This window comes from Sinocyclocheilus anshuiensis, unplaced genomic scaffold (genome assembly GCF_001515605.1).
Source record: "Sinocyclocheilus anshuiensis isolate Anshui unplaced genomic scaffold, SAMN03320099.WGS_v1.1 scaffold1365, whole genome shotgun sequence".
Classification (NCBI taxonomy): Eukaryota; Metazoa; Chordata; class Actinopteri; order Cypriniformes; family Cyprinidae; genus Sinocyclocheilus; species Sinocyclocheilus anshuiensis.
In genome coordinates, this window is record NW_015551032.1 from 1940066 (window position 1) to 1952586 (window position 12521).

General features: G+C 37.4%; 1 protein-coding gene across 2 annotated transcripts in view; it reads right to left on the bottom strand.

The window, feature by feature from the left end:
* LOC107661270 (insulin gene enhancer protein isl-1) overlaps window positions 1-2383 on the bottom strand; it is a 5212-nt gene extending 2829 nt beyond the window's left edge. For both annotated transcript variants that reach the window (XM_016450769.1, XM_016450767.1), the window contains exons 1-3: window positions 2143-2383; window positions 1423-1612; window positions 487-746 (exon numbers count right to left, since the gene is read on the bottom strand). In XM_016450769.1, the coding sequence (XP_016306255.1) occupies window positions 487-746; window positions 1423-1612; window positions 2143-2179 (487 nt within the window). In that variant the 5' untranslated portion in view covers window positions 2180-2383. The remainder of the gene's footprint in view (window positions 1-486; window positions 747-1422; window positions 1613-2142) is intronic.
* Between the last annotated feature and the right edge of the window lie 10138 nt (window positions 2384-12521).

Sequence of the window (12521 nt, forward strand, 5' to 3'; positions counted from 1 at the left end):
TACCGTAATCACGCACACATAAATACATTTATCGCATATTTCTATTTCTGTAATATATAAATATTGAAGATTAAGTTCAATTTTATTTGTATTTATTTGTTAAAGGATCTCAATTCTTTCTCAAGTACATGTAAGCTGACATTGTCGCGTGGTTGGCCTCTAATCAGCAGAGAATATCTATTTCTTACATTAATAGCTGAACTCAATAACAGACAAACAGGAAAAATAAAACGATTTATGCTGTTAAAGCACCACAAACTTGTGGTTGGCTTGTTATTAACATCATTCACGCCTTGTTATGACACAACATTTATTCATCATAAGTCTCAATCTCGTAATGTATAATGTCATCATAAAGCTCTTTTTTTATCTTAAACACGTGTTAAAAATTTAAAATGTTCAGAAGAGCTTTGTGTCTATTGAAATTCCCCAAGACAAATAAATCCTTAAGCAAACAACACTTTGTAAGTAGAATGCTATGCCTACCTGCCATTTGTAAAGGTCTCGCCGGATGTAATGGGCTTAATGGGTCACCAGCACCCATTGTTGCCCGCTCCACCACGTCATGGTCGGCCCTGCAGAAGAGCCCGTCTTCCCGCAGAGCGAACTCATCTCCTGGGATGAGCTGCCGACTACAAGCCACACATCTGAAGCACTCGATATGATAAACCTTAGAGCGTGCTCTCATCACGAAGTCATTCTTGCTGAAACCAATGTTGCATTTAGCACATTTGATCCCGTATAACCTGAAACACCAAAAGTACATTATAATGTGTAATGTCGGAGTAAAAAAAAATGGCATAGCTAATAACAGTTTTAACAGCTACTCGATATGACAGCAATATAACAAATATTGAATATATGGTAGGCTTACCGAAATGAAATGCACATAATGGTAAGAACAACAAATGCAATGTTAAAATAAAATATATTTAAAGACAACCATAATAACATGTATTTACTAAATCATTAACCGACTTAGTAATTATCAAAATTCGTTAGCTCTATTATTATTATTATTATATAACAACAATAATAATAATAACGACATTTCTCTTTAACGTATTATGTATATTATTTTTACACCATGGTATTTGTCTCTCACACAAACGTGTCCTCTTAAAATAATGCTACATTACTGTCAGAAAAATATAATTTCAATATTGCGATGAAATTTCGTACAGCTACATGCGGCAATGCCATAGGCTAGGCTACATATGAACAAAGCTCCACAATAATTGTCGAGTAATTGCGCTGCAGACTCATTTAAGACAGGAGATTAGCATATAGGTGCTGTCCAGTACAAAAAAAAGGAATGAATGACAGCATGCTGTCGTGATGCACCAGCGAATAATGAGGGGCTACTGTCATTCAGTCATCCACACTCGAAAACTAAAACATGACCTAATTGATCTGCGTTACCTGATGTAGTCCCGTTTACAGTAAGTTTTCCCGTCTCTCACAAAACACGTACAGGACTCGTCCAGATACTGGTTACATTCTGCACATTTCAAACACGCCGCGTGCCACTCCAGGTCCGGGGACACGCGCAGAATATACTGATCATGGATTTGATTTCCACAGCCGACACACAACGAGATTAGACGCTTTTCTGATTAAAGAGAGAGCATAGGAAAGTTCAAATGATGTAAATATATATATTTTTAATTTAATTATAACACTATAGCCTACAACCTAAATATCTTGCAATGGCCTAATTTCCCAGTCTCATAAAATAGCTCTAGGATTAAACACACATGACATGTTTAAAAACAATACTGGATGCGGATGATAACGGTGTATAACTGAAAAATGACTGGAATAGAATTAGAAATCGACATATAGCCTAATTATTATTACTCATATAATAATAATAATAATAATAATTTGACAGATATTAAATGGTTAGGAATAGGCCCTATTTGTAGTGATTTAAAGTGAGGAAGACCGGTATCAGCCCCTAAAACAACGGCTTGTCACGATCCCTCCGGTCTGTTCAGAACTTTTTAACTTTTGCAGAACGCGAAACAAACTACTGAAGTCATATAAAATGATCGGCATACAAACATGCTTCAACATAAATTGCCAAGTTTAGCAGCTAGTGTCATTAGACACATATATAGACATTAAAGCATAACTTACTTTTTGGTGGATCCCCCATGTCTCCCATGTCAATCATGTAAGGCGGTGTTAGGTCCACTTTAAAACCGGACAAAAGGCCCTTGAGTGCCCGTGTTTTGATCTGAGAGGTTGGGAAAGTGGCCGAGGGTTCGAGGTGTTGCAGGACTTCCCGGAATCGAGATGCTTGCGATTAGAGTTAGGGGTGTGTGTTGAGCTCCTGTGCTTGGTCACAGTATTGATGGGCCACTCTGGTCCCTATCTCTCTCTCCTTCTCTCAAACTCCGTCGGCTTCTGCTCTTCTCTCTCTATTGGTCTGACGTAGGACACTCATACGTCACCTTTATGAGAAGCTGATTGGTTATGGAAAGAAGACCAGCTGCTCGGAGCCCAGGACCACGAGTTGTTGCGTTTACTTTTCTTATTTCATTCATACATTTTTTTCCTCTAATTTCTGCAGCTTCGAATTAAATAGAGAAATATGTTGTTAATAATAATAATAATAATACAGCATCACAACATTTTCTATATTATCGCTTAGTATTTAATATCTACGCTTTAATGTTTGTTTAAAAGGAATCAGTCTCAATTTTGAGCAGGAAACATTCCGTTTGATGCTGTTTTTAGTCATGATATTCTAGCATGTTTAAACCTGTTTTAAAATAACACAATTATAATAGGCTATTACTTCAGTAATATACGGCAAATGAAATATTATAAACAATCGAGCAAACTGAAATTTGCTGTAGGATATTTTATATCAAGCTGTTCTGATAAATCTTGCTTTATGTGAAGCAAAAAGAATCTCTGTTTGGACTGATGGTCATGTGAAGTGAATCTCCCTCGATCAGTGTAGGCTACAGATTTTCACAGAGAAAGGCGCAAATCCGTATTTAGGCAGTTGCACACAGGGGTGCATAACACGGCTGAAATCGATGGCACATTTCAGGGTTGTCGCTATTCAAACTAAAACGCAATTACAGCACATAATTGCAGATAATGACCGTTTTAAACTGCGCGAGGCACTTGGTAATATAAGCTCAATATAAGGGATGGATTGGTTGAACAAACTCTGTACAGGCGTGTCAGTAGCACAGAGTTGCCAAACTTTTACAACGACAGGACAAATTTTGCTGATAAATATTAAAAATATATATATATATATTTGAACTATAGCTAAACTCTGCGCTGTCACTTTAACCCAAAATATTTGAGATTTGTATTTCAACACTATTTGGTGATTTGTTTTTAAAAGCAAAAACTCCGTCTCAATAGATGTCTTTTAAATTGACAAATAATTTTTTTTTTTTTAAGTAGGCTACATTTGAACGAATTTGTAAGTCTACCTTTGACAGTGATGGACAAGACAAAATAAGTGGCCGAAATATGACAGCAGGGTTGTAGGCAGCTGAGCATCGCTATAGCAGACACAAACACGCCCTCTTGTGTTAGCAACACGACCTAAAGCAGAACCACCAAACAAAGACATATGGAAACATGGGCGAGAGATTGCATTGTTAACAATTTATCATCTGCTCAAATGTTCAATAACACGCTAATAGCCGGTGATTATTAAGCATTTGAGCATAAAAAAATAAAAAACGTCAAATTAGCCGTTTTTTCTGCTATAATTTGTCCAAATGGTTTCTGTCTTGTGTTTCTCAAATTCTCAGATGTAAGATCACAGTTACACACAATTTATCACTAAATTACAGTTATTTGGACTGTGGTCCTTGGTAATGACAATGCTGAAATATTTTTAAACCCCGTTATACTTCACTTTTTGAGCACTTTGTTGCATTTATAGTCCAGCTATGTCAAAGAACCTCTACAAATACATCATAAATATGTTAAATGAAACATGGTGATACTGAAGTGTGTGTGTGTGTGTGTGTGTGTGTGTGTGTGTGTGTAATAGTGATGGATGATTGATAGCCACTATAGTAGGTGAATTTGTTTTGAAGTTTTGAAATTCAGCAGGATAGTAAAGAGATATTTTGAGAGTGAAGACTTCAATTGTATTCAATTCAACTCGGTGCATCAAAAGAAATTAGGTAACAAGGGAATAAAATAGATTGTGAAGGTATATTCTTTAGCAACATCCATTCGTAATATTAATAATTAAACATTTAGTATTTTGCTACAAATTGTGGTGTGCAGAAGGCCTATGCTTCATCAAAGGTAATGACCACATTTTTTAAATGGTTTTCACACCCACTTGTTTGGCAGTAGAAATTATTCTAGAATAGAAAGATTTCCACCACGCTGAACATTTTACAAAGGCTTGTATGTATGTGTATAAATATTGGAATTTTTTTTCATCCTTATGTTCAGTTATTATAAGAGAGGGACAATGGATTCATCATGTCAGTAAGAACATGATAATAATTTTATCCTCATAAGAGAGATTTAATCTTTCACTTTATTCACACAATTCACACTTCTTTTAGAGCTGCATCTCTGAAAGCATGGTTCATTATTTGCTAACATTTGTGCAGCCTTTGTGAAACCTTTTTTTGAGTACTGGGATATGCTGTTTTCCCGTATGCAATGCTCCACCCAAATCATCATATTTCAAATGCATAAACACAAAATAGTCTCATCCCAACCTAAATCTAAGATGTTCATTTTTACTTTGTTAAAACAAAGGCTCAGATTAAGTGCTTAGGACTTAAAATTCAACAATGTAATGTCTTAGATCATAATATGACAACTTTACTTGCGCATGTAAATCCTACAAAGATTCATTACTTACTCAGAACTATGAGTATTTGCTTTCAAGCTTAAAGTAGTCCTCTTACTCTGTGTTATACTCTTAACAAGAATACCTGCAATCCTTACTGTATGATAATCACTGGATAACGGCTCAGAGACAAGCCAAACAAGAAAACAAGACACACACACACACACACACACACACACACACACACGTACATTAACAGTACAGACTTAACCCTTCATATAGTTTCTCTTTAAGTTTATATGTATGCTATTAATATTGAGATAAGATTAATTATGATAATGTTAGAGCTAGCTTAAGTATAATCATTCAGGTTCTTAGTATCCTGTTGTATGGTGTCTGAATATAAGTATGTCCCTCATCCTGACCTCTCATTAACCTCTGGTTTCATTGATCACCTTCACCAGCCTGGCTGAATTTGGAAATATCTCTGAGAGGTAATGGAGGATAGAGTACTATTGACAAAGTACGGTTTATGTGATGTCATTCAGTTCAATAGCATGCATTAGTTCCCTCGGTAAGGAGAGAGAAAGATAGAGAAGAAGCAAATCTATTTTGTGATATGTTGCTTTGAACAACCTATTGACCTCACAGAAGACCTTGGATGCATGTTTTCACTTGGAAATGTGTCTGTGTATGTCTATACGTGTGGCCTGACTATAGGTACCGGTTATATAGCTTTCTTTAATAAATTGTTTACATGGTTGCAGTGTTTTGTTCTCAAAAGACCGCATCGGCGTGTTCTCTCTCAGTCATTTTCAGGAGTAGAAGTCACAATGTGCTTGTAAATTTAGGTTGTTAGATTCGATGCAGAAGTCTCCCTCAGCCACAGTAGCCGGTTCTTACAGCTCAGCAGGAGTCCTTCGAGATGAATGGCACGAGCAGCGTTTCAGCTACTTTGCGTGTGTATGTGCAAGCGTGTGTGTGTATGTGCATGTGTCATCATTTCTTTAGACCTAATGCTTTCTTTTCTAGCTGAGATCTCTTCAGACTAAGCAACTGTGTTTGTGTTTCGGTGTGTGCATGTGTCCACGCTAGATTTTCTCCGCCTTTAAAAATGACTCGTTATGATTACAGTTTAGCATGTTCTGAGTAACTAAGAACACACATTTCAGCTGGAAAATCACAGAGAGGCTTCTGCCTCCTCGCAATGACCGAGACATCAGTGATTTTGTCATTGTTAGGTGCCATATCCAGTGTCTTCGGATCACATTTTCTTTCCATTTATGGAATTTTTCAGAGGAACACCATGAAGATAGCTGCTGGATCATGCACCTTTTCAGAAACATGTTGAATTGGTTTGCATTGGAACATTATGTTTTCTATTTTGATTATTAAAATAATTATATTACTACATGGATACAATAAGATCTAACAAACCCCCACGAAAGATCCATCAGCATCAAACTGAATATTAAAAATATAAATTGTGTGTAATTAATCTTTCTTTTTTTCATTGAAAGGGGTGTTTGTGTTTTGAATTTCCATCCTTTTCAGACCTGTCTAGCCAATAAATATCACAAAAGTTGTGCTTGCTACAATGTATCATTTTTAAGCTTCCACTTTTGTTTATTTGCCTATTATATTTCATGCGTCACTACAGAAAAATTATAGACCTTTTCTTCTCTAATTAACCTCCTCAGCCAGATGAGACATACGGATATCAGATAGTTCATGATCTTTAACTGACACTAATCAGTTTGCATTAATTAATTCAAACAGCTACAGGCTGGAGTGGGTCACTGGTTTGTTTATAATATCCAATCAAAGGCATGAGACATTATTTTTTTCCCTCTTCAAAATTTTTGTTTACATTTTTTTGCCTTGTATGGTTCCATGAAGAACCTTTGACATCATTTCCATGGCACAAATGGTGCTTTATAGTGTAAAAAAGGTTTCTTAATTCATTAAAATGTTCTTTACACTAAGAAAAAATAACTGTTCTGTAAAAGGTTCTTTGGGGAACCCAAAATGGTTCTTCAATGCATCACTGCAAAAAAACATTTTATTTTTAGGTCTGTTCCTGTTAAAAGCAGCAGTTTTTATTTTACATATGCATCAGAAGCGCCAACATTCTGCTCTTTGTGCAGAGCACTAATAATCACACTATCTCAGTAGCATATATTGTTGCTTTCAGCTGTAATGTACTGGCTGGCAGCCATATTTATGTCTGAGCCAGAATGAAACGAAAGCTGTTTCACTACCCACCATGAACCTTGACTTTAGGTCATTTTATTTGCAGCTCAAGGCAATAATGTTTTCATGAATGTAATTAAGATCAGGCAAACTCTTTAGGCAGAAATGTGTCCTGCGATTTGGCCATTTGACTGCGAATAACTAATTAGTATCATTAACAGAAGTGCTATTGATGCACTATTTGTACCACTAAAAACCTCTCAGCTTTGAATATGGTGTCAGTGATACTTTTCTTGAAGTCAAGGACTTGATCTGCTTCTCCAGAAGGCCTTATCAACGTCTTTTGTTTCCATTTAATCTTGCCTGAATTTTCGTTAGCTGTCAGAATTCATGCCAAGTCAAGTCAAGTCACCTTTATTTATATAGCGCTTTTAACAATACAGATTGTGTCAAAGCAGCTTTACAGTATCAAAATAGGAAAATAGTGAAAATAGACAATAGTAAACACTCAATTTTCAGTTAAAGGCAGTTCATAATTGAATTCAGTGATGTCATCGTCCAGCTCAGTTCATCTTAAATAGTATCTTTGCAATCAAGTCGACGATATCGCTGGAAATTAATTGTCCCCAACTAAGTAAGCCAGAGGCGACAGCGGCAAGGAACCAAAACTCCATCGGTGACAGAATGGAGAAAAAAACCTTGGGAGAAACCAGGCTCAGTTGGGGGGTCAGTTCTCCTCCGGCCAGACGAACCAGCAGGTTGATCCATGCTGCAGCAAAGTTAGATTGTGCAGAGGACTCAACTGGTTCCTGTGGTCTTGTCCCGGTGGCCGTCTAGGAGACAAGGTCTTCAATGGGGATCTGTCTCTGGGGCTCATCTAGTTGTCCTGGTCTCTGCTGAAATTCAGGGCTGTAGAGGTCCTCTCTAGGTGCTGATCCACCATCTGGGCTGGATACAGACTGGATCTGGTGGCTACGGTGACCTCGGAATAAGAAAGAAACAGACTAATATTAGAGTATATGCCATTCTGCTTACGATGTAACAAGTACATTGTATGTTATTGGAAGAGTTCCCAGTTCAGGTTGACCTAATTAATGCAGCCTAACAATCCTTCAACGGATTTGAGTAATAGAAATGTGTAAGTGTGTTATGTGTAAGCCAGGTTAAAGAGAAGGGTCTTTAACCCCTTGGGGTCGAAGCCCGCACCGGTGCAGTCTGTCTCTAGATTTAAACTGACAGAGTGTGTCTGCTTCCCGGACAGTTTTAGGTAGATTATTCCAGAGTTTGGGCGCTACATAGGAAAAGGATCTGACGCCCGCAGTTGATTTTGATATTCTAGGTATTATCAAATTGCCAGAGTTTTGAGAGAGCAGCGGACGTGGAATGCCACACACATGAGTCTGTCCACTCTGTGCCATCATTGAGACGCCGGAGGGGTGAAGATCTCATCTGGGTCACTGTGGTCACACAGAGCCACAGACCATATGGTTGCCTTAGTCATGGCCTACCTGAAGCAGCAATGATAATCACTGAAGACAAGTGCCACTTGACACCCGAGTGACAGATGGTGTTCCTGGGTCTGTGTACAGGACTACTGCCTAAACTCAGCACCAGCACTGCAAACCTTTTCGCCTCGGCTTTGGTCGGCCTGAGAGGCACAATGAAGGTGATGATGTGTCAGGGACGATTATATGAGATGCTTCCCACCTCCTCTTGTTTTGTCCCTTGGGTGGATCCTTGCCCCACGGCACTGGCTGACGGAAAATTTCAGCACTCTTAATGGCATTTCATACACAGCAGCATGAAAGAGCAAGATGCACCAACAACAGCTAGGATGTTCAAATGGCTCTAATAAGTTTATTGTTTGAAAAGTGTAGATTGTTAATAGTGATTCATATATCTAATAATAATAATTAATTAATAATAATTAGTAATTTATGCATTTAGCAGACGCTTTTATACAAAGCGACTTAGTGTATTCAGGCTATACATTTTTTACCAGTATGTATATATAGTATACATATATACTGTAGATATACAGTATATCTAAGGATGAAAAATTTGATTGAAGTCATTGATAAGCCAAAAGTCTTCTTTCGCCCAGTGGGTTTGGATTTTGTCCTGACATCTATATGTAAGGGATAATGAAACCACCCTCCGTGGAGTGAATTAAAAATTGTGCATTATCACACTTATACCATGGTAATTTGCCAACATTGACAAGTTAAAACTGTTAATGATGTTTGCAGCGCAATGTTTGACCAAAAGGATAAAAATTATGATTATTCTCATCAGTTAGGGCCTGTTAGCTCTAGCGTGCTGCCCGCTTCAAATCAGACAGAGATGAAATAGTGCGGTAAGATCACATTTATTTGAATGAATAAATTTCAGCATTTACTTGAGTTAATTATCGATTGATCAAGAGAGAGAGAGAGAGAGAGAGAGAGAGCTGACAGTTTCATGTGTGAATTACTTGCGTCTGAGTGTCTCTCTCTCTACAAACAATGAAGCTGTGAGTTTAGTTGCTTCAAAAACAACGATGTGTGTGCGAGTGATGTCTGGTGTCTGTGTGTGTGCGTCAATGAAAGCAGCTCATTAATATATAACGGTGATTAAACTGACTTGGAATTGTGAAGTGTGCTTTTTTTGTCTTTTTTTCAAAGCTAGATTTTTTTATGATCCAAAAAAGATAGTACAAGGCAAAACTGCCTTTATTACACAGGCTATTTCATAAACATTCAAAAAAGAAAACAAATAATGGGCTGCACACCCACACGATTCAGCAAAGAATACCTTTTTTAACCATTACCATTAAATGTTTCTACTATAAAATAGCCAGTTTAATGAAGGCTTTTTAATTACTTGAATTGAAAGTGTGCCTTGAATTATCTGTTAGAAGTTCTGAGCTTACTGATTTTGTTTTTTGAGATATTTTATAAAGTTTCATTGTGATTTAAATTGCTTCTTTCTTTAATGATAGTCAAATTGCGCGTACTGTTTTTCCTTCCTCTTTATTGACGAATTACTGCATCTTGTACATATGTAGATGTACAATTCTGATGTAAAGAGTTTATTCATTCAACCCTCGAACATTACAGCACTGATGCTGTCACATCATGCATGCAGAAAAATGAAACATGACTTGCATGCCATTAGTGAATATTCATAACATATTAACAATGCAAATTTCAGCTGTATTGATAAAACCATATAAAAATTATGATCTCAATACATATTCATATCTCCATTTAATGACTTCTGAATATTCAGTTATCATCAGACCACTGGTTTGTCTATCACTTTCTTGTTTTGCACTGACATTGCAACATTGCACTGACATAAACATGACACATTCATCCAACTTTCTCAGAGCCGTCTCTAATTGTGTACCGAATGCTGAATCAAACTGATATGTTACATCAAATGGAAAGAAAATCTGCTTTCTTCATCAGATTAGCGGGGATTTGTGGTTGTAGTAAATGGGGGTTTCGCTGTCCTCTGACAGACAGGGAGGAGCAGTAAGAGCGCAGACGGCTGATGCATCAGGCTGAGGGAGTGGTTTGTTTGTCTACTGGCGCCGAGAGCTTCTCAAAACCTCTCTCAGTTTGAGTGGCTGTCTAGGCATTACAGGATGATCCCCCCAGCAAGGTGAGCATTCTCTGCTAGATGTTGAGGAGACCACCCCTCATTGTCCAATGTATACTGGACATATAAAATAGAAATGTGAAGGTTGCTTATATATATATATATATATATATATATATATATAATTAATTTTAGGCATCACAGATACATATGATGATGCAATTGATATTCAATAACATACGCCCCTACAGTATGGTTTGCTGGATAAATAGCATCATTCAGTTTATCCATCCTGTCAGCCTTTTTGACGCAAAGGCCCCTATTGTCCACAACAGTATTCAAAGGCTCCATGACTTTTCCAGTTCCATGTGATTCACTGTATAAGGATTTGTAAAAGTATTTTTACTCCCAGTTTCTACCTGATAAAATAAATAATTTAGAGATTGGTATAACTAGAAAAATGTATCGCTTTTTTGTGCTTGTTTTGTCTTTATTTTAATACTTTTATGACATCTTGAGGCTTCCTTAGAAGTTTGCTGAGGCCCCATATTGAGGCCCCTGGTTGAGAACCACTGATCTAGAAGAACAAAGCTGAAGGGTGACATTCACCAAATCAGCTGAAATTACACTGAAATCATGAAAAAAAAAGAAAAAACATCAGAATTAGATGAATTAGTAAAGATGCTCTTTGTTACATTTAACTTTTTATGTAGGGAAATTTCAAGTCTTATTTTTGTTCAACTTTCAAGTGACTTAATGCAGTCCCTGTTGTGCAAGAATAAGATTTTTTTTTAAAAGTAATTTTCTTTTTTTTCTTTTCTTTTTTAAGTGCAAAATGCCACCTTTAAGAGGCCCTTAAAAAGTGATGACAGTGAAAAAGATTTTTCCAGGGCATTTTTCCCCATCTCATTTCCTTACCTATGACAGAGTGCATACCTGCAGGTGATCTGAAGGGCTGTAGAGTGGCGAGGCATTGAGAATGAACTACAAGCTGAGAAATGGAAACGTTTAGCTACATGACAGCTACAGCTGTCATTAACATGACAGGCCATCTCTTATCACATGTCAGGAAATGTCAGGCTGGCATCCCAGTCTTCTATAGAGGTGAGCGAGTGAGTGTATGAGGGAGCTGGAGAAGAATTAGAAAGGGCTAATCCCTCCCAGCGTTCCTCCCAGCCAACTACAAGCCTCTTTCATGCTCCATGCAACCTTGGTGAAACTGACACCTCTTTTCTTTCTGCCCCAGGCAGTGGCTATCTTGTCTTCTTTTCTTGTATGTATGATTGACTTTCTTCTGAAGAACACAAAAGAAGATGTTTTAAAGAATGTTGGTAGCCAAACCATTGCTGTTCGCCAATGACTTCCATAGCATTTTTTTCCATACTATAGAAGTCAGTGGCTACCAGCAACTGTTTGGTTACCAACGTTCTTCAAAATATCTTCTTCTGGGCCCAACAGAAGAAAAAAACTCATACAGGTTTGGAACAACGAGAGGGAGAGTAAATTATGATAGAATTTTAATTTTTGGATGAACTATCACTTTAAATCCACAAGGCTAAAGGAGTTTAATTTCACAGTGTGAACAAGACTGAAGCCTCATTGACTGGTTTTCATAACCCACACAGAGAACAATTCTGTAATGAGTGTCATGTTTTGTGCTAAATACACATCAGACAAAACTGTAACCGAATAGTTAGATTTGGGCTTTTTCCTTGGCAACAGCAGGCCCATAGCAAACAACAAAAAAAGACATACCTGGCATTCCAGCCTGGTCTCCACTCTTCCTAAGTGGATTGGAGTATATCCTATCCCAACATTCTGCCATTGTAACCAGTGAGTGAAACCTCATCGACCAGCAATCCAAGTGTGAATTTGGACCTGAAATGCCCAATTACATCCATGTAAATCCTCCATGAGGTTTTGCTGTAACCTTTGTCATGGT